We start from the raw sequence: 25,989 nt of genomic DNA, 5'->3' as shown, positions 1-25,989 counted from the left end.
CAGTAATCCCTTAGTATTAATATCACATAGCCAATTCACTGGAGAAGGCAATGGCACCTCACTCCAGTACTCTTGCCTGGAAAATCCCATGGACGGAGGAGCCTGGTAGGCTGCAGTCCATGGGGTCACTAAGAGTCGGACACGACTGAGCGCCTTCACTTTCACTTTTCACTTTCATGCATTGGAGGAGGAAACAGCAACCCACTCCAGTGTTCTTGCCTGGAGAATCCCAGGGACGGTGGGGCCTGGTGGGCTGCCGTCTATGGGGTCACAGAGTCAGACACGACTGAAGCGACTTAGCAGCAGCAGCAGCAGCAGCCAATTCACATCCAATTTTGCTACAGTTTACTACAGGATGCATTGGGCAGAATGGAAACAGTGTCAGACTTTATTTTTCTGGGCTCCAAAATCACTGCAGATGGTGATTGCAGCCATGAAATTAAAAGACGCTTACTCCTTGGAAGGAAATTTATGACCAACCTAGATAGCGTATTCAAAAGCAGAGACATTGCTTTGCCAACAAAGGTTTGTCTAGTCAAGGCTATGGTTTTTCCTGTGGTCATGTATGGATGTGAGAGTTGGACTGTGAAGAAGGCTGAGCGCCGAAGAATTGATGCTTTTGAACTGTGGTGTTGGAGAAGACTCTTGAGAGTCCCTTGGACTGCAAGGAGATCCAACCAGTCCATTCTGAAGGAGATCAGCCCTGGGATTTCTTTGGAAGGAATGATGCTAAAGCTGAAACTCCAGTACTTTGGCCACCTCATGCGAAGAGTTGACTCATTGGAAAAGACTCTGATGCTGGGAGGGATTGGGGGCAGGAGGAGAAGGGGATGACAGAGGATGAGATGGCTGGATGGCATCACTGACTCGATGGACGTGAGTCTGAGTGAACTCCGGGAGTTGGTGATGGACAGGGAGGCCTGGCGTGCTGCGATTCATGGGGTCGCAAAGAGTCGGACACGACTGAGCAACTGATCTGCTCTGGGCAGACTGTATTATCATGCTGTCACTTTAACCTGTTACCCTGTGACTCTTTTTCTTAGTATACTGAAAATTAGACCCAGGGGCTTGATTCAGTCCAGTTTCAATTGCTCTTTTTTGTGAAGATATTTCATAAACAGTAATAGTGTGAAGTACCCTATGTCAAGAGGCATATAATAGTTGACCAGCTCACTTTATGTATTGCAAAGATTGATAAAATATTGTCAGCCTGATCCATTCCTTATAAAGTTCCCTTTCACACTTCCACTAATGGAAACCATTAGTTATTATTTCCTCAGTCATATCCAGTCTATTAATACGTCCATCAAAGGAATGCTTCATCTCTGTTGCATTTTTTTTTTATCTCTACCATTTCTTTTTAGTTCTTTCTTAGGATTTTCATCTCTCTGCACGCATTACCTATCAGATCTTGCATGTTGTCTATCCCTTAGAGTTCTTAGCATATGAATCATAGTTTTATTTATTGAAGTATAGTTTATGTGTTGTTCATTATATTAGTCACAGGTGTACAATACAGTGATTCACTATTTTTAAAGGTTATACTTCATTTATAGTTATTATAAAATATTGGCTATATTCCCAGTGTTGTACAAAATATTCTTGTAGCTTATTTTGTCCATAACAGTTTGTACCTCATTAATCATAGTTTTACATTGCCAGTCTGATAATCCCAACATCCATGCCACATCTGGTTGTGATACTTGTTGTATTTCTTTAAACTGTATTTTTGGCCTTTCAGTATGCCTTGTAATTTTTCTTGATAGTCAGAAATGATTTAGTGGATAAAAGGAACTACCGTAAATAAGCTGTTAGTTATGTGGTGGTGGGACTTCCCTGGTGGCTCAACAGTAAAGCATCTGCCTACGATGTGGGAGACCCAGGTTCAATCCCTGAGTTGGGAAGATCTCCTGGAGAAGGAAATGGCAACGCACTCAAGTATTCTTGCCTGGAAAATCCCATAGACGGAGGAGCCTGGTAGGCTACAGTCCATGGGGTCACAAAGAGTCAGACACGACTGAGCGACTTCACTTAGCACTTATGTGGTGGGGAGGTGCGGGGAGGGGAAGCAGTCTACAGCCCTTTGGATTAGGTCTCAGTCTGTTAGTGAGTCTGTGTCCCAGAAGTGTTTTTCAGACTTCCCAAGTGCTTCTCAGACTCCCCTGCCCGTAGGTGAGAGAAGACAGCTACAGTAGATTGGATTCAGGTATTTCCTTTCCCTCAGGTCAGCTTCTTGTTTAGTCACTAAGTCATGTCTGAATCTCTTTTGACCCCATGACTGCAGCTCGCCAGGCTCCTCTGTCCATGGAATTTTCCAGGCAAGAATACTGGAGTGGGTTGCCATTCCCTTCTCCAGCGGATAAAACTCCATCAGATCAGGCTCTGGTTAACTAGTTTCCCCTGAGGGCAGCTCTTGTTAAAATAACAAAGAGACCTGGTATTTTCATCCTACCAGCTTGCCTTATAGATTGCACACCTGCCAGCCTCTACAATTGCACAAACCAATTCTTTAAAATGAAGGGATGACTAGCCAGAGCAATTAGGCAAGGAAAGGAAATAAAAGGCACCCCAATTGTAAGGAATAAGTAAAACTTGCTCAATTTTTAACAGATGACATGATTCCATATATTAAAAATATTAAAGAACACATACACACACCACATACAACTATTAGCACTAATAAATGTGGCAAGTTTTCAGAGTGCAAGATCAATACTCAAAAATCCATTCTTTTTTAATACATCAACAATGAATAATCTGAAAAGAAAATTCAGTAATGATTTTATTTATAACTGAATTTACTATAGTTTGGTGACCTGATGCGAAGAGCCAGCTCACTGGAAAACACCCTGATACTGGAAAAGATTGAGGGCAGGAGGAGAAAGAGGGCAACAGAGGATGAGATGGTTGGATGGCATCACCAACTCAATGGACATGAGTTTGAGCAAACTCTGGGAGATGGTGAAGGAGAGGGAAGCCTGGCATGCTGCAGTCCATGGGACCACGAAGAGTCAGACGTGACTGAGTGACAAAACAACAACTAGAGACTATGTTGTGTCCCCCAAAGTCCAGATGCTGAAGCCCTATTCTGCAGTGGGATTGTTTTTGGAGAGAGGGCCTAGTATCCTTACAAGAAGAGTTACCGAGGATCCCTTTCTCTCCTTCACCATCACGTGAGGAGAAGACAGCTTTCTACAAGCCAGGAAGTGAACTCTCACCAGAAACCAAGTCTGTCAGCATCTTGATATTTGGACTTCCCAAGCAGAACTGTGAGAAAGAAATTTCTGTTGTTTAAGGCATCCAGTCTGTGGCATTTTTCTATAGCGACTTTGAGACTAAGGTAGCATTCAAAAATGAAAAGAAATATACAGGAATAAACTATCTAAAGAGATGAAAGACTTGTACCCTGGAAACTATAAATATTGCAAAAAAAATTTTTAAAGATCTAAATAAATGAAAAGACATCATGTTCACAGATTTGAGGACTTAATATTTTAAGACAACAACACTTGTCAAAGAGACCTACTACTTCAATGCCTAATTCAATCCCTATCAAAATCCCAGTTGCTTTTTTTTTTTTTTTGCACAAATGAAAAAGCTGATCTCAAACTCATATAAAATTGCAAGGGGCCTCAATAGCCAAAACAATATTGGAAAAGAAGAACAAAACTGGAACACTTACACTTCCCAACTTCAAAACTTAGTACAAAGCTACAGTGTGGTACTGGCATAGGACAGACATATAGAACAATGGAGTAGAATTAACAGTCCAGAAACAAACCCATACATCTATGGCAAACTGATTTTTGACAAGGATGTCAAGTTCATTCATTGAGGATAAGAACATTCTCTTCAACAAATGGTTCAGGGACAACATGCAAAAGAATGAAATGGAATGCCTGCCACAGAAAAGATACAAAAATAAACTCAAAATGGATTAATAACTTAATACAAGAGCTAAAGCTATAAAAATCTTAGAAGAAAATAGGGTTAAATCCTGCAGAACCCAAACTAAAGTGATGTCATCCTGGGGACAAAATGGAGGGCAACAAAGGTGCATTAAAGAAAAATGAAACTTTATCGAATGTAATTTGCAAGAATTTACACCCTTCTCAGAAATCGGCAGAGGATGCCAGTCATCCTCAAAGACCAAGTCTGTTCATGCTATCTTTGGACTTCCTTGTTCCCCTGACACAACTACCCTGATTCAAATAAAGATCAGCTGAAAAAGTCAAATTACTTCTGCATATACCCTATATACATACTTTAGTCAGTGAGGAACTCAGAACTCCCATAGCCTGGAGTTTCTTGGCTTGCAGGTTGAAACCCTTGGGATAAACTCACTTTCTGCTTTGTGCAAAATAAAATAAAAAGATGGTTTTCAACAATCCTTATGACCTTGGATTTGGCAATGGATTCTTAAATATGACACCAAAATCACAATTCACAACAGAAAAAAAAAACCACAGACTTCATCAAAAATTTAAGTTTGTATATCAAAAAAATATCAGAAAAGTGAAAAGACAGTCTACAGAACTAGAGAAAATACTTGTAAATTATATATCTGATAAGAGTCTAGTATCTAGAATATACAAAGAACTCATAATTTAGACAACAAAAAGACAAACAACTCAATTTAATAATGGGCAAATGACTTGAATAGACATTTCTGCAAAGAATATAGACAAATGGCCAATTACAACATGAAAAGACTCTCAATATCACTGGCCATCAGAGAACTGCACATTAAGACCACAGTTCAGTTCAGTTCAGTTGCTCAGTTGTGTCCTTGACTCTTTGCAACCCCAAGGACTACAGCACACCAGGCCTCCCTGTCCATCACCAACTCCTGGAGTTTACTCTAACTCATGTCCACCGAGTCAGTGATGCCATCCACCATCTCATCCTCTGTCATCCCCTTCTCTTCCCACCTTCAGTCTTTCCCAGCATCAGGGCCTTTTCCAATGAGTCAGTTCTTTGCATCAGGTGGCCAAAGTATTGGAGTTTCAGCTTCAGCATCAGTCTTTCCAATGAATATTCAGGGCTGATTTCCTTTAGGATGGACTGGTTGGATCTCCTTGCAGTCCAAGGGAGCCTCAAGAGTCTTCTCCAACATCGCAGTTCGAAAGCATCAATTCTTCCACACTCAGCTTTCTTTATAGTCCAACTCTCACATTCATACATGACTACTGGACAAATGATAGTTTTGACTAGATGGATCTTTGTTGGCAAAGTAACGTCTCTGCTTTTTAATATGCTATCTAGGTTGGTCATAGCTTTTCTTCCAAGGAACAAGTGTCTTTTAATTTCATGGCTGCAGTCATGATATGCAGTGATTTTGGAGCTCCAAAAAATAAAGTCTGTCACACTTTCCATTGTTTCCCCATCTATTTCCCATGAAGTGATAGGACCAGATACCATGATCTTCATTTGTAGAATGTAGAGTTTTAAGCCACTTTTTCACTCTCCTCTCTCACTTTCATCCAGAGACTCTTTAGTTCTTCACTTTTTGCCATAAGGGTGGTGTCATCTGCATATTTGAGGTTATTGACATTTCTCCTGGCAGTCTTGATTCCAGCTTGTGTTTCATCCAGCCCAGCATTTCTCATGATGTACTCTGCATATAAGTTAAATAAGCACAGTGACCATACACAGCCTTGACGTACTCCTTTCCCTATTTGGAACCAGTCTGTTGTTCCATGTCCAGTTCTAACTGTTGCTTCTTGACTTGCATACAGGTTTCTCAGGAGACAGGTCAGGTGGTCTGGTATTCCCATCTCTTTAAGAATTTTCCAGTTTGTTGTGATCCACACAATCAAAGGCTTTAGCTTAGTCAATAAAGCAGAAGTTGATGTCTTTCTGGAACTCTCTTGCTTTTTCAATTATCCAGCATCAAAAAATTGATGGCAATTTGATCTCTGGTTCCTCTGCCTTTTCTAAATCCAGCTTGAATATCTAGAAGTTCATGGTTCACATACTGCTGAAGCCTGGCTTGGAGAATTTTGAGTATAACTTTGCTTAATTGTGCAATTGTGTGGTAGTTTGAGCATTCTTTGGCATTGCCTTTCTTTGGGATTGGAATGAAAACCTACCTTTTCCAGTTCTGTGGCCACTGCTGAGTTTTCCAAATTTGCTGGCATATTGAGCACAAGACTTTCACAGCATCATCTTTTAGGATTTGAAATAGCTCAACTGGAATTCCATCATCTCCACTAGATTTGTTCCTAGTGATGCTTCCTAAGACCCACTTGACTTTGCATTCCAGGATGTCTGGCTCTAGATTAGTGATCCCACCATCATGATTATCTGGTGTGATAATCAAAACCTTCTGAATCTATGCCCCGACCAGTAATGCTGAAGAAGCTGAAGTTGAATGGTTCTATGAAGACCTACAAGACCTTCTAGAACTAAAACTCAAAAAAGATGTCCTTTTCATTATAGGGGACTGGGATGTAAAAGTAGGAAGTCAAGAGATACCTGGAGTAACAGGCAAATTTGGCCTTGGAGTACAGAATGAAGCAGGGCAAAGGCCAATAGAGTTTTGCCAAGAGAACGCACTGGTCATAGCAAACACCCTCTTCCAGAAACACAAGACTCTACACATGGACATCACCAGATGGTCAGTACCAAAATCAGATTGATTATAGTCTGCAGCCATAGATGGAGAAGCTCTATACAGTCAACAAAAACAAGACTGGGAGTTGACTGTGGCTCAGATCATGAACTGAACCTTGTGCACACCAGGACCCAGGCGATAGGAGCAGTGACCCCACAAGAGACTGACCCAGACTTGCCCATGAGTGTCCAGGATTCTCCCGCGGAGGCCTGGGTCGGTGTGGCCTGCTGCAGGGTTGGGGGCACTGTGTGTGGTATGTGTGCATGGGACCTTTTGAAGGAGGTTGCCATTATCTTCATTATGTCCACCATAGTTTGGCCTGAGGTCAAGTAACAGCCCTGCCCATCCATAGAAAACTGGATTACAGATTTACTGAACATGGCCCTGCCCATCAGAACAAGACTCAGTTTCCCCCTCAATCAGTCTCTCCCATCAGGAAGCTTCCATAAGCCTCTTATCCTTCTTAATCAGAGGTCAGACAGACTGACCACATCACATAAAACTGACCAATCTGATCACATGGACCAAAGCTTTGTCTAACTCAATGAAACTATGAACCATGTCATGTAGGGACACCCAAGGTGGATGGGTCATGGTGGAGAGTTCTGACAAAGTGTGGTCCACTGGAGAAGGGAATGGCAAATCAGTTCAGTATTCTTGCCTTGAGAACCCCATGAACAGTATGAAAAGGCAAAAAGATAGGACACTGAAGGATGAACTCTCGAGGATAGGTGCCCAATATGCTACTGGAGATCAGTGGAGAAATAACTCCAGAAAGAATGAAGGGATGGAACCAAAGCAAAAACACCACCCAGTTGTGGACGTGGCTGGTGATGGAGGTAAGGTCCAATGCTATAAAGAGCAATATTGAATAGGAACCTGGAATGTTAGGTCCACGAATCAAGGCAAATTGGAAGTGGTCAAACAGGAGATGGCAAGAGTGAACATCAACATTTTAGGAGTCAGCAAACTAAAATGGACTGGAATGGGTGAATTTAACTCAGATGACCATTATATCTATTACTGTGGGCAAGAATCCCTTAGAAGAAATGGAGTAGCCATCATAGTCAATGAAAGAGTCCAAAGTGCAGTACTTGGATGCAATCTCAAAAACGACAGAATGCTCTCTGTTCGTTTCCAAGGCAAACCATTCAAGACCACAATGAGACCACAGTTTCATACCCACGAGGCTGGTTACGCATGTGTGCTCAGTGGCGTCCAACTCTTTGCAACTGCATAGATTTCAGCCGGCCAGGCTCTTCTGTCCATGGGAATTTCCAGGCAATGCTGGAGTTGGTTGCTATTTCCTCCTCCAGGAACTTTCCTGACCCAGGGATCCAACAACCCAAGTCTCCTGCATCTTCTGCATTGGCAGGCAGAGTCTTTACCACTGAGCCACCTGGGAAGACCCAAGGATGGCTATCAAAAGCAAAACAAGACAAAACTGTTGGTGAGGATGTGGAGAAATTGAAACCGTCATACATTGCTATCAGTATGTAAAACATCTCTGCACTGTGGAAAACAGTTTATTGATTCTGCAAATATTTAAGCATGGAATTACCACATGACCCAGCAGTTCCATTCCTGGTTATTGACAAGGAGTGTTTCCTTGACTTTAGACAGGGTCCTCTAAACCCTCTCAGCCTCTACTTTAGTATTGGTCTTGTGAGACCTGCATCAACTAGTTGTCATAAGAATCCAGTCAGGTCAGTTTAGAGAGGACCCCTACCAGGATAACTTATCATCCTCAACCTGTTCTGCCTTCAATTAAGAAACCTGTTAAAATGGTTTGGCCAGAATTTAGCCCTTATATATGGTGTTTCATTTTAGGAAATTTCCACCTGCTGGCTATAGGGTCTCACTTGTTTATGATGTTTTTGTTTAACTGACTCCAGTTCTATATTAAGGTCTCTTTTCTCTATTGCAATAATTCCTAAGTAAAATCTGCTTTGTTTTTATTCACTGATTGAATTACTGTCAGATTCTGATTTTCTTTAACGGTATATAACCCAAAGCATTGAAAACAGGGTTTAAACAAATACTTCCACACACATATTCATGCAGCACTATTCACAATAGCTCAAAGGTGTAAATAACCCAAATGTCCATCGCTGGATGGATGGGTAAATTGTGGTATATACATACAAATAAGATGGAGTATTAGCCATAAAAAATAATGAAATACTGATATTTGCTATAAGGTGGATGAACCTGGAAATCACCTTTATGTGAAAGCAGACAGCACAAAATGATCATATAAATCCATTTACATGAAATACTCAGATTAGGTAAACCCTTAAGAAAAGGCAAAGTGATAGGATACTGAAAGAGGAACTCCCCAGGTCAGTAGGTGCCCAATATGCTACTGGAGATCAGTGGAGAAATAACTCCAGAAAGAATGAAGGGATGGAGCCAAAGCAAAAACAATACCAAGTTGTGGATGTGACTGGTGATAGAAGCAAGGTCCGATGCGGTAAAGAGCAATACTGCATAGGAACCTGGAATGTCAGGTCCATGAATCAAGGCAAACTGGAAGTGGTCAAACAAGAGATGGCAAGAGTGAATGTCGACATTCTAGGAATCAGCGAACTGAAATGGACTGCAATGGGTGAATTTAACTCAGATGACCATTATATCTACTACTGCGGGCAGGAATCCCTCAGAAGAAATGGAGTAGCCATCATGGTCAACAAGAGAGTCTGAAATGCAGTACTTGGATGCAATCTCAAAAACAACAGAATGATCTCTGTTCGTTTCCAAGGCAAATCATTCAATATCACAGTAATCTAAGTCTATGCCCCAACCAGTAACGCTGAAGAAGCTGAAGTTAAACGGTTCTATGAAGACCTACAAGACCTTTTAGAACACCCAAAAAAGATGTCCTTTTCATTATAGGGGACTGGAATGCAAAAGTAGAAAGTCAAGAAACACCTGGAGTAACAGGCAAATTTGGCCTTAGAATACGGAATGAAGCAGGGCAAAGACTAATAGAGTTTTGCAAAGAAAATGCACTGGTCATAGAAAACACCCTCTTCCAACAACACAAGAGAAGACTCTACACATGGACATCACCAGATGGTCAACACCAAAATCAGATTGATTATATTCTTTGCAGCCAAAGATGGAGAAGTTCTATACAGTCGACAAAAACAAGACCAGGAGCTGACTGTGGCTCAGATCCTGAACTCCTTATTGCCAAATTCAGACTGAAATTGAAGAAAGTAGGGAAAACCACTAGACCATTCATGTATGACCTAAATAAAATCCCTTATGATTACACAGTGGAAGTTAGAAATAGATTTAAGGGCCTAGATCTGATAGATAGAGTGCCTGATGAACTAGGGACAGAGGTTCGTGACATTGTACAGGAGACAGGGATCAAGACCATCCCCATGGAAAAGAAATGCAAAAAAGCAAAATGGCTGTCTGGGGAGGCCTTACAAATAGCTGTGAAAAGAAGAGAAGCAAAAAGCTGCACTCAAGATGTCAGCAAATTTGGAAAACTCAGCAGTGGCCACAGAACTGGGAAAGGTCAGTTTTCACTCCAATCCCAAAGAAAGGCAATGCCAAAGAATGCTCAAACCACGGCACAATTGCACTCATCTCACACACAAGTAAAATAATGCTCAAAAGTCTCCAAACCAGGCTTCAGCAATACGTGAACTGTGAACTTCCGGATGTTCAAGCTCGTTTTAGAAAAGGCAGAGGAACCAGAGATCAAATTGCCAACATCCGCTGGATCATCATAAAAGTAAGAGAGTTCCAGAAAAACATCTATTTCTGCCTTATTGACTATGCCAAAGCCTTTGACTGTGTGGATCACAATAAACTGTGGAAAATTCTGAAAGATATGGGAATACCAGGGAATACCTGCCTCTTGAGAAACCTGTATGCAGGTCAGGAAGCAACAGTTAGAACTAGACATGGAACAACAGACTGGTTCCAAATAGGAAAAGGAGTACGTCAAGGCTGTATATTGTCACCCTGCTTATTTAACGTCTATGCAGAGTACATCATGAGAAACGCTGGGCTGGAAGAAGCACAAGCTGGAATCAAGATTGCCGGCAGAAATATCAATAACCTCAGATATGCAGATGACACCACCCTTATGGCAGAAAGTGAAGAGGAACCAAAAAGCCTCTTGATGAGAGTGAAAGAGGAGAGTGAAAAAGTCGGCTTAAAGCTCAACATTCAGAAAACAAACATCATGGCATCTGGTCCATCACTTCATGGGAAATAGATGGGGAAACAGTGGAAACAGTGTCAGACTTTATTTTTGGGGGCTCCAAAATCACTGCAGATGGTGACTGCAGCCATGAAATTAAAAGACGCTTACTCCTTGGAAGAAAAAAGTTGTGACCAACCTAGATAGCATATTCAAAAGCAGAGACATTGCTTTGCCAACAAAGGTTCGTCTAGTCAAGGCTATGGTTTTTCCTGTGGTCATGTATGGAAGTGAGAGTTGGACTGTGAAGAAAGCTGAGCACCGAAGAATTGATGCTTTTGAACTCTGGTGATGGAGAAGACTCTTGAGAGTCCCTTGGACTGCAAGGAGATCCAACCAGTCCATTCTAAAGGAGCTCAGCCCTGGGATTTCTTTGGAAGGAATGATGCTAAAGCTGAAACTCCAGTACTTTGGCCACCTCATGCGAAGAGTTGACTCACTGGAAAAGACTCTGATGCTGGGAGGGATTGGGGGCAGGAGGAGAAGGGGACGACAGAGGATGAGATGGCTGGATGGCATCACTGACTTGATGGACGTGAGTCTGAGTGAACTCCGGGAGTTGGTGATGGACAGGGAGGCCTGGCGTGCTGCGATTCATGGGGCCTCAAAGAGTCGGACACGACTGAGCGCCTTCACTTTCTTTCTTTCGAGTCTGAAAGCTCCTAGGTTCCAGGAGCAAGAAGAATAGAATGTAATTATTAACAGGAGTGAAGAAAATGGCTTGCAACTAGACATTGTTAGTGGTTTCACAACATTGCGATTATACTACATGCACCGAATTGTGTAAAGATGTTTCATTTTACGTTTTTTGAGTTTCACGTCAATATTTTTTTTTTAAAGTTTATAACCCAACAGCTGAAGTTGTTCAAAAGTGCAGAATTACAATCAAGACACTGCAATATGCGCTGATTATTCCGCTTCTGAAGGTTTAGAACTCTTCAGTGAGGTGTTTTTTTAACATTGCATTCATTGGCACTTGACTGGTACACCATCATAGACTGCAAGGCCGGCACCAGTATAGGCAGGAATGGTGTGGTTCCCTAGCATGAGGATGGACAGAGCAACAAGGAAAGTTCGTTACAAGCTTCTTTCACTGTAGTACTTCAACCGGGCTTCCCACCTCACAAATAGGCACGGGCTACCTCGCCTTTTACGGACCTGGACGCCGCGTCGGCGAAGGCGCTCGTGGACCTCGCCCCGTCACCAGGCTCGAGTCACTACGAGGTTCGCGGGGGCGGACCCAGGCGGGAGCATCCCGGCGTCGAGCCCGCTGGCCGCGGCCCAGTCTTCCCACCTCCACCACTTCCGCCCGCGGCCAGCCGCCCGCACCGCCCAGCGCGCCAATCGGAAGTGTGGGCGCCGGAACAGGCGGTCGGCGGGGCTGCAGCGCCGCGCGGGCCAGAGCGGGGGCGGGGCGTGCGGGGACAGCGCGCAGCAGCCAGCGCGGGGCCGAGGTCTGTGCGTCGCGTTCTGGCCGAGCGGAGGGCGAGGTCAAGAGTTGGCCGTCTGCACAGGTGGGCCGCGGCGGGAGGGCAGGGGCGCGCCCGCGGCGGGCCGGGTAGGCGCGCGAGACTCGGGGCGGGGTCAGAGGGGAACGAACGGCTTCCCGAGTGGCTTTTCGCCGCTTCCGGGGCCCGGCGCCCGCGCGAGGAAGACGGTGTTCTTGGAGACGCGGCGGGCCGGGCCGGGCCGAGCCGAGCCAGCATCCCCGTCGGCGGTTGCCTTCGTCTCCTCTCGCGTTTTTCATTTTAGTGTTGACGTTTGGTTTGCAGTTACAGGTATTTCCAGAAATAAGCTAGAATTTCGCGTAGCGCTTTTTGTGGGGAGGGTGGCGGGGCGGGGGCGGGGTTTTTGGTGTCCATATTGAATAAGGCTGTCAGCTGGGCTGTGGAATTGGGGCGTTTTTCAGGTAAAGTCTAAGTTGTTAACAAAGCTCGAGCAGTTGCAGGAGACTCACGTCCATCAGGGAAGTCAGTGGGATTGATGGCGGTATTTAGAATTGAATTGATGACCGATCCTCGCCGTGGTTCCTGGGAGTTAAATAAACTTGGCGAATAGCCACCCCTGGAAGCCATCTCCGATAACCACCACCGGAGAGGGGCTGCGCTTATCGTAAATAGTCTCTGTTAGGACTCGGGATAGAAAGTGATGAGCGCGGTTTTCCGAGTTAGATTGAGTACAGTGAAAAATGGTTGATAACCATGATGTAAAAATAGATCAAAATTAAGACAAAGTATTAACTTGGGCAGAATCAAGTCCTTATTTTAAATGCTTTTAAAAATTCAAAAACGAGTGCTGGGTTGAGTGGTCTGAAGGTTGTTAAGATTTAATAATAAAAATCTGAAGATTAAAAAGAGTCTGAGTTCGGTCTAGTTGTGTGATCCTGAGAAAATCACTAGTTCTGAGAGCCTTATTCTGTAAAATGGCTACGATGATAATTACAGTGGTATTCTCACCGTTCTAGTATTACGGTCAGAATGTTTGGATTTGTAAGTGGTTATGGGGTTTTGTAGTACTTAAATATTTAAAGTCACTAAGCCCCCCTGTCCTCCATCCCCCACAGTTTAGTGACAAGAGATCTGATTTTTAAAGTCATCACATTTTGCCTATACCTAGTGTATCTTCATCTTTAGATTCAGTGGTCAGAAAATTTCACCTTAAGTTCATGTTAAATCTCGCATGAACTTTTGTAGAATAGGATTAACGTCTTATTCATTTGTGAAATGCTTATTCCTGGAACCGGTACGGTGCTTGTCATTTTTGGTGGGTTTGTGACTTTTTTTCCTGTCTTCTACTTTCTTCTTTTTCAAGGGCGACCTGGCAAAACTTCAGCTTTGGGTTCACCGAAAACAAACCAAAACAATTTTACATGGAAAATACTGTTTTCTGTTGCTTAAAGGTGTGCTCAGTTGTGTATAGACACACGGGGTGATTACAAGGAGTTAGGTAAAGAATTAGATTACGAGTAAGCTTGCTTTAGCATCACTTTGAGAGCAAACATAGCATCTCGGTGAGAGGCAAAGACCTAGCAGTAGACTTCCAACATTGGCAGCACTTTTGAATTGCTTAGGGAGAGTCAAAAATGCTGACCCCTGGGCCCTAATCCAGACCAATTAATGAGAATTTCTGGAGGAGCATGGGTATCCCACCTGTTAAAAGTTTCCAGGGTTACTGTGTTGTGCAGCCAGGATGAGAGTTTGTGTATTAGAGGAATGAGGTTCTTCTAGAGTGTGTCTTGTTTGCTTGGAGGGGACAAGCTGGAAGGACTGGAGCTACGTTGGACAGTGTAGCCTGGGGCATTTGGAGAATGTCAAAGAGGACTTTTATCTGCAGGTGTGGTGAAATGTTTTGATTTGTAAAATGGACCGTGCAGTGACCAAGGCCAAAGGGCAGGCTGTTAAAATCCTGAGTAACAGAGCAGTGTGACTCTGAAGATAGAAGAAATTAAACAAACGTTCTCTCCTGGGTGTTAAATATTTTTAAGAAATTGAGTAATGATTTTAACTTGCAAACTTTTTTTTGCCCTACCTAGTTAAAACTGTATTTTTCAGAAGGAGTAAATAGACTGTCAATGTGTGAATTTGTGACTGGTTATTTTTAAAGTGTCATACAAATATATATACTTCAAACAGTTTTCCTTGTTAATTACTAAGCAATCTCATATATGTTGATTTATGTTAATTTAGGGGTTTTGTCAATTTTGTTTTTCAGTACTCTTAAAATTGATTTCTAAAGATATGGTTTTCATCCAGCTTCATCAACACACATAAATTTTCTCCTTTTTGGACTCCTGTTTTATATCACAATGGTGAGCTACAAATCAGTATATTAATATTCTTAGACTATTCTCTCCCCTCAAAAAATATCAATATGAAACAAATATTCTTGATAGCTACCCTAGTTACTCTAACTGGGAAATTACTTAGCAATTGCATGCAAAATCTTAAAAATATGAAGCTCATTTCTCAATTCAGTATTATAATTATATCCAGGTTACACAGATAATCTATCTGTCCTTATTTTTGTGAAGTAGTAAAAAAAAAAAAAATTTCTTCCATAGAATTTTCCAGGCAAGAATAATGCAGTGGGTAGTCATTCCCTTTTCCAGGGGATCTTACCAACCCACAGATCGAATCCTGGTCTGCATTGCAGGCAGATTCTGTACCATCTGAGCCACCAGGGAAGTCCTCTATTTACTTTACCATAGTCCAAATCACTGGCAAGAACCTTGGGTATAAGTATAAATAGTTTGGGGGGTACAGGTTTCTCATGTTTTGAAGTTCTTGTTAGTACAGATTTTTTTAAAAAATTAACAAGAAATATAACCTGTTTACTGCAATTAACATTTAAGCAGCATTAGAATTAGCTTTCTAATGGCACATTTCTGCTTACTACTTACAGTCACTCTAAACATACTTAGGGCTGGGCATTTAACTTTAGACATTAAAAAATTAAAAACAGAAGAAAAAGATCACTTTCTAATGTTACAAACAGCATTTGAAAGAGTCGGACACGACTGAGCGACTTCACTTTCACTTTTCACTTTCATGCATTGGAGAAGGAAATGGCAACCCACTCCAGTGTTCTTGCCTGGAGAATCCCAGGGGCGGAGGAGCCTGGTGGGCTGCCGTCATAGGGTCGCACAGAGTTGGACACGACTGAGGTGACTTAGCAGCAGCAGCAGCAGCATTTACATATGCAGGTATATCTCACTAGACCCTTTACAGTTTTAATATCAGAAGATTAAATATTTGAGAAAAGTGGCTGTTTGAAATGGTCTTGGAGTATACATTTGATGGTGTTTTATAATTTTTTGATAAGTTATAAACTTACTCTATAAGGTTTTATGGCCAAAATAAAAGAACCTTGTGTTTTTGTCAAGAGTATATATTGGAAAATAGTTTATGCTCAAGAATCTAATTTTGAGTCCCTGGGGAACAGTTTCACTGAATTCTGCCCATGCGATTTTTAAAATAAATTGATATAAATTTAACAACCTTTTGAAGTATGGCATATTTCAGACTTGCTTTTACCTACTCCATTTAGATGCTTGATAATGTACAGGTTCTATTGCTCTTCTAAAAGGCTGGCTGTTTTTGTAATATTAATTCTCCATCCTTATAACTAGGATGACAGGGTCACTTCAACCTTCATGATTTCTGAACCTGGCAATATATATTCTTACTCCTGCCCTCTTGGGATTTTGATGGGTACCGGAGAAGGCAATGACACCCCACTCCAGTACTCTTGCCTGGAAAATCCCGTGGATGGAGGAGCTTGGTAGGCTGCAGTCCATGGGGTCTCTAGCAGTCGTACATGACTAAGTGACTTCACTTTGACTTTTCACTTTCACGCATTGGAGAAGGAAATGGCAACCCACTCCAGTGTTCTTGCCTGGAGAATCCCAGGGACAGGGGGAGCCTGGTGGGCTGCCATCTATGGGATCGCACAGAGTTGGACATGACTGAAGTGACTTAGCAGTAGCAGGAGTTTTTACTCCATGGAACTTGGTAGATTGAATTGTTGGAGAGTCCAAAATAACAGAAAAATATAGGTTCTCAAAAAATGAAAATTCTTTGCCTTCAGTGAAATTAAAAGTGATTGTCATTGTGAATGAAAAATGGTATATCTCTGTGTGATACTCAAACCACAAAACTAGAAAGAAATTATTGGTGGTATATTGGCTTAAATTTTTTTAAATCTAGTATTTTTTATTCTTGGATATCATTACAAAAGAATACTGTACAAATAAAGAAGATGAGTTTACCCTTCTTATTAATCTCTCTTGCCCTATAGACAGGTCTCTGAGAAATCAAAGAAGGATGGGGATCTACTAGTAGATCTCAAACTACATGTAATAATAATACTGTATTTTCATCATTTCTAAGGTGCATCTGCTTTTGCTTTTACATTTTAATTACTGAATTGATAATGTATCTCTGATACAGTCAGTGACATCTTAAACTTACTATTGGCAGCATACTCTTCTTCCCTAATGTTAAATAATAATTCAGGCATGTAACTGATGGTATCTTAAATTCATTAGGGCTTCCCTTGTGGCTCACACGGTAAAAAAAAAAAAGCGTCTGCCTACAATGCGGGAGACACGGGTTCGATCCCTGGGTCCGGAAGTTCCCCTGGAGAAGGAAATGACAACCCACTCCAGTATACTTGCCTGGAAAATCCCATGGACGGAGGAGCCCGGTAGGCTACAGTCCATGGGGTCGCAAAGAGTTGGACATTCATTTTAAATTCATTAAAAATTGGTAAAGGTAGCCATCATTTATTCTGTTTCTATTAGGCACTGGCCTAGTTTCTGTTCATAATGTTAAGAATGTCTAAGTTGATATTAGGCACCAACATAATAGCCCCCTCAGTTTTTAGGATTCCTAGCAGCTTAAGGGATTTCAGTTTTTGCTTCACTTTAATTGCATACCTGATGGCCAGTATATTTTCCTATATGATGCTCTTAAAATGCTGATGTTTATAAAATGGTAATAGTTACCATATCGAATTTGCAGCCCTATATCAGCTGTACAAGCATGACCAGAGAAAATCATTGTAACATTTCTTAACTAATTTGTGGTCAGAATCAGGTATCTGAGATGACCATATTTTTTCCTGTAATATGTCTTGAGCATGCAGTAGGGTGGGTGGAGGAGAGAAAGAAAGGAAAATGTTAGACCTATTTTAAAAAATAAAACACATTTAAACACTTAATTAGAAAATGTTATATGTATATTAAGTTATTTTTGTGTGAAAATAACTAATATAATAAAATACACCATTTACTTTTTACAGCAACAAGCTTTAGAACTAGCTTTGGATCGTGCAGAGGTGAGGCATGACTAAGTTACATATTGAAATAGTGTTGTCTTTAATTGACAAAACTCAGTTTTAAGAGATTTTCGTATGTGACTGTCCAGGGCATACATTAATATTAGGATGAGTATACTGTCTGTAAATATATATATATAAGAATACCAGATGATGTTTGAATCATCTGTTACTTGGAATGCTCAGATAGTAATGCTGTGGAGTAAAAACTGAACAGTATTGTGAGTTAAATATTTGAACAAGGACATAGAGTTTCTGCAAGTCTGTTTTCTGTTTTAACAAATTTTCTATTTGCTTAATTAAAGGGGAAGTAGCTCAAATATATAGAGTCTTTGTAATTGGGTATGCTATATATATTCTGAACAACTATAAAACATTGAAAATACTATTGACTGAAATCACGGTGAAATGGTATGATTTTGCTTATAAGATGCAAGTAAATATTGAGCTAAATTTTGCTGCAGTTTAAATTTCGCTTGTTTATTACATATATTTAGAAGTTTAGTAGGTTTCCCTAAAAGGTATGATTTAATATGCATGCAAGACTCGAATGACTGAATAGTCTTTAGCCTTACACATGATTTAAATATACTTAATGCAGTTGTTCATGCACTAAGCAAAAGGCCAGCTGTTTTCTTAAACTTTTCTTTTTTAGTATGTCATTGAAAGTGCCCGGCAGAGACCTCCTAAAAGGAAATACCTATCTAGTGGAAGGTATGAATACTTAATTGATGGTATCTTAGATATGCTGAAATGTGATGATAGCCACCATTTATTTCTTACTATACACTGAGCTAGAAATGTTGTATCATGGGTACTTTGCATATACAGTTGACCCGTAAACAGTGTGGGTTTGAACTGTGCAGGTCCATTTATTTGCAGATGTTTTACAGTAAACACTACTGTACTTCATGGTAGAATCTGTGGATGCAGAGGAACCACAGATACAGAGGGCCAGCTATAAGTTACCTGAGGATTAACCTCCATGTTGTGCAGGGGTCAACTGTATTAGTAATTTCTAAATTGATGTTAGCTGCCATGTCCAGCCTCTTTTCACCACCCAGTTTTTGGGAAATTGTGGGGGAAATGACAGGAAAATTCAAAGTGTTTATTTTATGATTATTATATTCACAGTACTTTGTGTGTTGTCTTTATTTTATTTTAGAAAATCTATATTTCAAAAACTTTATGACTTATATATTGAAGAATGTGAAAAAGAGCCTGAGGTTAAGGTAAGTATAATTTTTTTATATTATTATGGCTTTTGAAATATAGTGGAAGAAGGGAAGTTTGAAAGAATTAGATTTGAAGCAGGTAACGGTTTGTATTTTTGTTAGTGAACAAATATAGTACTTTCTAACCAGACTGCCTGGTTCTGCAGCTAAACCAGAGCTCTGGCTAATCTGATACCAGGCAGATAGCCTACTTGGGTAGGAGAGGTGAGCAAACTCAACATGTTTGCTGAGTAGCAGACTGTCTCGTTGGGAAGTTAGAAGAAGCAAAACCACCATGTATATTGTCTTTTGCTTCTTTTTCTTCCTGAGAAGTTATTTGTAGACCAAAGATCAGGAGAAAAGTAACCTGTCTCCTCATGGTAATTTGCACTGGAAAGTTAAAACTATTGCAGGACATGTAGGAAATTTAGATAGACAATAATAAAAGGTGAATTTGGTCACAAAAATTAGTTCATGGCCAAATTAAATTTATTTTTATTGAGCATGAACATATGGGCAGTAGAAATATAATAGAAATTGATTTCTTGATATTTTTTGGACCCTTGGGTTATAAGGGCCTTAAAGGCTCTAGTGAGCTTCTGTTGTGTGTCTTTAATTTAAAAATGAATACCTCTTAGGCAAAAAATTAGTGGAATTCTAATAGTATCTGTTTTAAAATATTTAGGAAAAACTTGATTGTGAAACCACGAGTTTTATGGCATGTTTTCCGTACATTTTATTGGGGAATAATTGACCTACAATAATTTGTGTATGTTTGAAGTATGTAACACATTTTGTAAGTTTTGACATGCATTGTTTTAAAAAATATTGAGTAAATTTGAAGATCTAATTGGCTTTATTAAACGACTCATGAATTGGACAGCATCTCATCAGACAGAGATACTCTGAGGAGTTACACAACATGGAAGAGGTATATTGTTAAGTAGGGCAGGACAAGGAAAGAAAGTCATTAGCAAGGAAAAGCTGAGTTCACTGGAGGAAAGTAAAACTTGAGGAGATGCTGGCTTTTCATTGGCTAAGCTACAGGTGTTTTCCATTGGCTGGGCTGCAGTCCTTTCCCACTCACTGAGCTTGTTGCTGGGCAAGAAGAAAGTCTTCCCCTAGTTGGGGAAGGAAAATAGTTGCATTTCCTGTTTAGGAGGGCAAGGTAATTCTCTTCCTGGTGGGATCAGTAATTGATGTCTTCCTGGGGGTTAATGGATGATGAGTGGTGGAGCAGGAGAGTTCCCTCTGCAGGCCTTCCCCACTCCAGTTTTAAATGAGGTTTCCTTTTATTAATTTTCACATTATACACCCATCAGTTATCACCACAGTCTGTATGATGAGCATACATAGAACTAAGGTAGGAGAGATACATAAAAGATTCCAGATTGGTGTTGACAGCCACTGTCCACCAGCCAGATCTGGCTCACAGCATGTTTTTGTAAATGAACTTTTACTGGAATCCAGCAATACCCCTTGTTTTATGTCTTGTCCATGGCTGATTCTGAGATAATAGCATAGTTGAATAGTTGCAACACAGACCTTATGGCCCACAGGCTAAAGTGCTATGTGGTCCTTTAAGAATAAAGATATTTTCCAGCTTTGCATCACAGTGGTTAAAAGTTGCTTTGCTTTGCTTTTTAAATATTTATTTATTATTTTAAAAATACAGTTTTTTGTTTCTATGTTGACTATAGATTAAGAATTCATAAGTTTTGCATATGACTATATAAATACATGTTGAAAATAAGGTACTCTAAACAGGCTTATTTTTTGAGGTCATGAAAAATATTCTATTAACTGATACCTTTCACAAATAAGATTTGATGAAAGAAATTATATTTATAAGTGAGTTTCACTTTAAATTGTATGAGTTGCTAAAGAATGGATTTTGATGTATATATGTTTCCTGATAGTTTTCTGTTTTTTGGTTTTGTTTCTTTTTTTTTTTTTAGCAAAGTGGTTTCTAGGAAGCTGTTCAACTCAGTTTACAGAAAATTACTTAAATCACTTTCATCCTCTTAACCAGTTGGATATCTTTGAATTTAACATTTCAGCCAATTAGAGCTGTTGAGCTTATTTGGATCTAATTTAGGCCATAAAATGTTTAAGAAATGTGCTCTGTAACAGTACAACCAAAGAGAATGCCTCATATTATTTATGTACATTTAAACTTAATAGAAACTAACTATACATTATAGCCTCTTTAAAAAAAATTTACATTTAATGGTTTTCCTTTCTAAATATTTTTAATATTTGTTACTTGTGTACTCAGGTACATATATTTGTATTTAGGTGGTTTTATTTTATGGATCACTTTTTCTTGGTGATATTCATTTGCATAAAACAGTAATAGATAATATTAATTTTATATAGATGTGGAAGGGGCATCAAAGATTAACTAACTCAGGTCTAGTTTCGTTAAGTGATTGCATTATTTGAAATTATGCTGGATTATTTTCATGAGCTCTGCCTCTTTCTAAAGCAGAAATTAAGAAGAAATGTGAACTTATTAGAGAAGCTTGTTATGCAAGAGACATTGTCATGTTTAGTGGTCAACCTATACCCAGGAAATGAGGGATATTCTCTGATGCTCAGGGGAAAAAATGGATCAGGTAAGACCCTCCAGAGGGCAGCAGCCATGAAACTGCATCTGCTAGGCAGGATGTGTTGTCTTTTAGAAAGAGCCTTCGCCCTGCTGAATGATCTGTCCTTTACATCAGTGATGCCTTGACAACAGAAAACTTTGATTTCAAATTTTCTTCTTTATGATGTTTTGTTACAATATGAGAAGTTAACTCTCCTGTGATTAGCCTTGCTGAATTTGAGAAATTTCTGATTGAGAAAGGCCTTTGAAATTAAATCATAAAAGATGTAATTTTAAAATGTGTCAAAATTTCCTTTCATTCTGTTGCTGTTAATGTATTTAAGATAGTGTAAGGTGTTTTAATCTGTTTTTCTTTTATGCTTTGAATATATTTTGAGTGTGAAACGTTCAAAGTTAAGCAGACTCACTACCTTTTGAATAGTCTTCAACATCTTATTCTGATTAATGTGAATGTCAGAATAGAATTTTAAAGTATTAACACTCTGAGATTTCACCAAAGAGGCATTTAAATTTTGATTCGGTGATGATACTATAAGTTCTGTAAGGAACTTACCCAGTTAAAGATTTTTAAGGATTTTTTTTCTTGTATTGGTTGTTAATTGTAAAATGTAACACCAAGAGAAGTTTGGCTTGTAAGTAGTCATTTTTCGAAGCTATACCAGATTATCAGTCTGACTTCCAGATTAGATTAAGGAAGTTTTAGTTAACAGTTGGAGTTTTATCACACTCTGATTATTGTACTGCTGGCTGGGATTTGTTTTGTGATTGTTGTGCCAGATGTTTTCCATAGGATGTTAGGTATTTTTCTCTCTTCCAGTCTAAAACTGTTTATATTACAGTTTATCAAGATTTTTATGAGGTGATTTATTTTTTAGACTTAAGTGAAGGACTTCAGCAGAGCTTTTAGTTTTATTCTCTTTATTTTTATGAAAAGTTACTTAAATTGTTACCTAAGCTTTTTGGTGAGCCTGATCACTTTCAGAAACTTTCATGTTTTAAAATTAAGATTCTGAGACCATTCGACTGCCTTATGAAGAAGGAGAATTGCTTGAATACTTGGATGCAGAAGAATTACCTCCAATTTTGGTTGATCTCCTAGAAAAATCTCAGGTACAAAATTTTTCTCCATAAAATGTCCTTAGATTTGCCAAATACATGTTTTGTGAAAAAGAATATTTCGTTTTATTCTCATTAGTTCTTGGAAAGGGAAGTGAGACCTAATATATATATGCCTGTATGAAAATTGATATATTGTGGGATATTTATCCTTTAGGCTATATACTGAAATGTATAGATGTAGTTGATTAAGCTTCCAAAACAAAAACAGAAAACAACAACAAAGTTCCCTGCTTAGAGTTCTCCAGTGTCCTCTCACTGTACAAAACCCCTGTCTTTGTATTTGTCTTCACCTCCTGGTTCTCATCCCCACTCACTACACTCCAGCCGCCCATGCCATTTTTCTAGATTAAAACACACCAAGCTTATTCCTATCTTATTCATCTGCTCTTCTGTCTGGAGTGATCTCTCCCAGGTGTCTGGCCCTTTGCTGTGATTCAAGTCTCAGCTGAAAGTTACTCAATCAGAGAGTTCTACCCGAGCACACAATCTAAGTTAGTAACTCCCTGTTATATTTCCTCTGTAGCATTACTCTCTCAAGTTATCTCATTTTTGTTTACATGTTTATTGCCTGTCTTTCCACACTGAGAGCAAGTTATCTCACCACTTTATCTGTGAAGCTTCTTGGATATTTGGATAGTGCATAACAGTTCACATTGTAGTAGCTCAGTAAATACTGGTTTAAAAGCACGAGCAGAAAAATGACTGATAACATGGAAGTCACAGTACTCACTTGAGTTCTAAATGGTGAAAAAAACACAAAAGACCAAAGCAACTGTAGCAAGTGATAATTGGCAAGACTTGAGTGATACAGTTCCTTACCTTTGGACTTAGAACTAGAAAATAATATCATTAGCAGGAGATTATTATTTGAATTAATGTTAGCTTTCTTCCTGTTATTAGTGAAACCTGTCTCCTGGAAGTTTTAGCAGAGCAGATATAGCAGTTGTATCTGTAAGCTGCAATTCTGGCATGGTTTATTAACAAATTTATAACAGTGACAGTGTTAGCAGAGTACAACAGTGACCCAGTGAGGGTCAAGAATAGCAGTTCCAGTGATCTGTAACATTAATAGTAAATAAATGCCAAATGTCATTCTGTAACTAGGAAACAGTGTTAAACTGCTTCCTGAGTCACAGTGATGAACATAAAACAGTTCCCTTTTCAAAGGGTTTATGTGGTGGTTAGTTCACCAAGGAATTTTGAGTATGTGAATGGTCAGAAATTCCATTGCATGGGAATGCTAAGAACCTGAAACACTCAATATAAACCTACGTACTTAGGTTTACTTAAATATTTTCACTCAAAACAGGTTAATATTTTTCATTGTGGATGTGTCATAGCAGAAATACGTGACTATAGGCAGTCCAGTAACATGAAATCTCCTGGTTACCAAAGTAGGCACATTCTGTTACGTCCAACAATGCAGGTAAGGAATGTTTAATTCAGAAATATTTCAGATTTCATTTTGAGTTTTACCTATTCAATGTTTTCATGTGTTTGTATGCCTATATATTAATATTTTTTAATCGTTATTTCTTTTAGACTTTAATCTGTGATGTACATTCAATAACAAGTGATAACCATAAGTGGACCCAGGTTAGTTGTTGTGTTGTTTTTTTAATCCCAAACAGGTAATATATAGGATGAAGCAATGCTTACTAAGTTAAGCAAAAGATATTTCCTGCTCATAATTTGATTTATGAGTAAAGTATCTGGTTCATTATGAGCTCTACAAAGATGCATTAATCCTGCAAGAAACTAAACCAGTTCAGTTCAGTTGCTCTAGGACATGGTAAACTAGGGTGAGGTTGACCTAATCTACCCAGTGTGAAACTTTGTTTTTTTATCCTCTCTCAAGTAGAATCAGAAAAGGCAGTGGCAACCCACTCCAGTACTTTTGCCTGGAAAATCCCATGGACGGAGGAGCCTGGTAGGCTGCAGTCCATGGGGTTGCTAAGGGTCGGACACGACTGAGTGACTTCACTTTCACGCATTGGAGAAGGAAATGGCAACCCACTCCAGTGTTCTTGCCTGGAGAATCCCAGGGACGGGGGAATCTGGTGGGCTGCCATCTATGGGGTCACACAGAATTGGACACGACTGAAGCGACTTAGCACCAGCAGCAGCAAGTAGAATGTTTTGTTTGCACAGTGGATACAAATAGATGCTGATACTCTGTCATCTTGGGTTCTAAAGCACACCTAACCTGTGTTTTTGCCATCTGCACTGGGTAGAGCCCTAGGGACTGACCTCTTACTCAAGAGAATAGCCAGTTAGTCCTCCAGTGCTGATTCAGTGAGGTGCCCATTCACAAGGGTGTTCACTTACTTCTCTGTTACTATAAAAGGAATAGTTACTAAAGAAAATGTCAGTAGTGAAAATTATTGTAGCTGTGAAATAGGATTATAAAATAAGATTCAGTTCATCAGTAACTGTCAAGCACTGTGTTGTAGTTTGGGCTGTAATCTTTTCATTTATAAGGTTAAAAGCTCTTAAAGGAATATTCAAACAAAATCGTTGGTCATGTGGAGGTTCCAAGGGTATTGATTTCTAACTCTGGCAATTGGTAAATAAAGGGAGAGGCTATATCCTTTATTGTACCTTTTCAAGGAAAATTGTTCAGAAAAATATCATTTTCATTTGAAAATGTCATCAACCTGAAAATATTAATGAGTCTAGACAGCTGTATTTCTTAGATGTGAAAAATCTATAGTCTAAACAGACTCTCTGACATCTAGAACAGCGCCTCACATATTATAGGTGCTTAGTAAATATTTGTTGGGCTAACAGGCATTCTTACAGCTTGCCCACTTTGTCCAAATTGCTGAAATTCCATTAGTGGTGTCATGCTGTTCAGTTTGTAAAGTTTACACACTTAAGTTGGTACTATTCCTTAGCAGAAATACTCCCAGGAATATTTCTAGATTAAGTGGTATATATGATTTTAAAATCTTAAATCTTAAAGCTAGTATTGGTATTTACTCTTACCCATTTCAGGAAGACAAACTTTTGCTTGAGAGCCAATTGATTCTGGCTACAGCGGAACCACTGTGTCTTGATCCTTCCATAGCTGTAACCTGCACTGCAAACAGACTGCTCTATAACAGGCAAAAGATGAACACGCGCCCGATGAAACGGTAATCACCTTTGTGGAAGGATAAACCAAAACAGAGCTAGAGAGAAAGCTCTGAATATTGACATTTATGGTATCTTTTCTCTCTACAGAGTAAAAGTGTAAGAATTAGGGGTTTTTTAATACTCTGCTTTATTTTGAAATGATGTGTTCTGTGCATTCTTTTGAAGAAAAAACTACCTATAAATTCGGACTCTTCTGTTGACCATGATGGCTACTCCATTTCTTTTGAGG

At 39.6% G+C, this 25,989-nt stretch overlaps 1 protein-coding gene across 10 annotated transcripts in view; it reads left to right on the top strand.

Moving 5' to 3' along the window:
• The first annotated feature begins 12,221 nt into the window (after positions 1 to 12,221).
• The window catches only part of SUPT20H (SPT20 homolog, SAGA complex component), a 40,152-nt gene continuing 26,384 nt past the window's right edge, over positions 12,222 to 25,989 (top strand). For 3 of the 10 annotated variants that reach the window (XM_006065989.4, XM_006065987.4, XM_006065983.4), the window contains exons 1-10: positions 12,451 to 12,619; positions 14,553 to 14,649; positions 17,643 to 17,678; positions 18,334 to 18,392; positions 18,844 to 18,910; positions 21,381 to 21,510; positions 22,510 to 22,613; positions 23,932 to 24,048; positions 24,165 to 24,218; positions 25,620 to 25,759. In XM_006065989.4, the coding sequence (XP_006066051.2) occupies positions 14,647 to 14,649; positions 17,643 to 17,678; positions 18,334 to 18,392; positions 18,844 to 18,910; positions 21,381 to 21,510; positions 22,510 to 22,613; positions 23,932 to 24,048; positions 24,165 to 24,218; positions 25,620 to 25,759 (710 nt within the window). In that variant the 5' untranslated portion in view covers positions 12,451 to 12,619; positions 14,553 to 14,646. Of the gene's footprint in view, positions 12,356 to 12,449; positions 12,620 to 14,552; positions 14,650 to 17,642; positions 17,679 to 18,333; positions 18,393 to 18,843; positions 18,911 to 21,380; positions 21,511 to 22,509; positions 22,614 to 23,931; positions 24,049 to 24,164; positions 24,219 to 25,619; positions 25,760 to 25,989 lie in introns of those variants that run through there. The other 7 variants (XM_006065986.4, XM_006065985.4, XM_025262925.3 and 4 more) reach the window with 5 other exon arrangements.

This window comes from Bubalus bubalis, chromosome 13 (genome assembly GCF_019923935.1).
Source record: "Bubalus bubalis isolate 160015118507 breed Murrah chromosome 13, NDDB_SH_1, whole genome shotgun sequence".
In the NCBI taxonomy this organism is placed as follows: Eukaryota; Metazoa; Chordata; class Mammalia; order Artiodactyla; family Bovidae; genus Bubalus; species Bubalus bubalis.
Note: the sequence above shows the minus strand (reverse complement) of the source record. Positions and strands in the feature narration are given on the sequence as shown.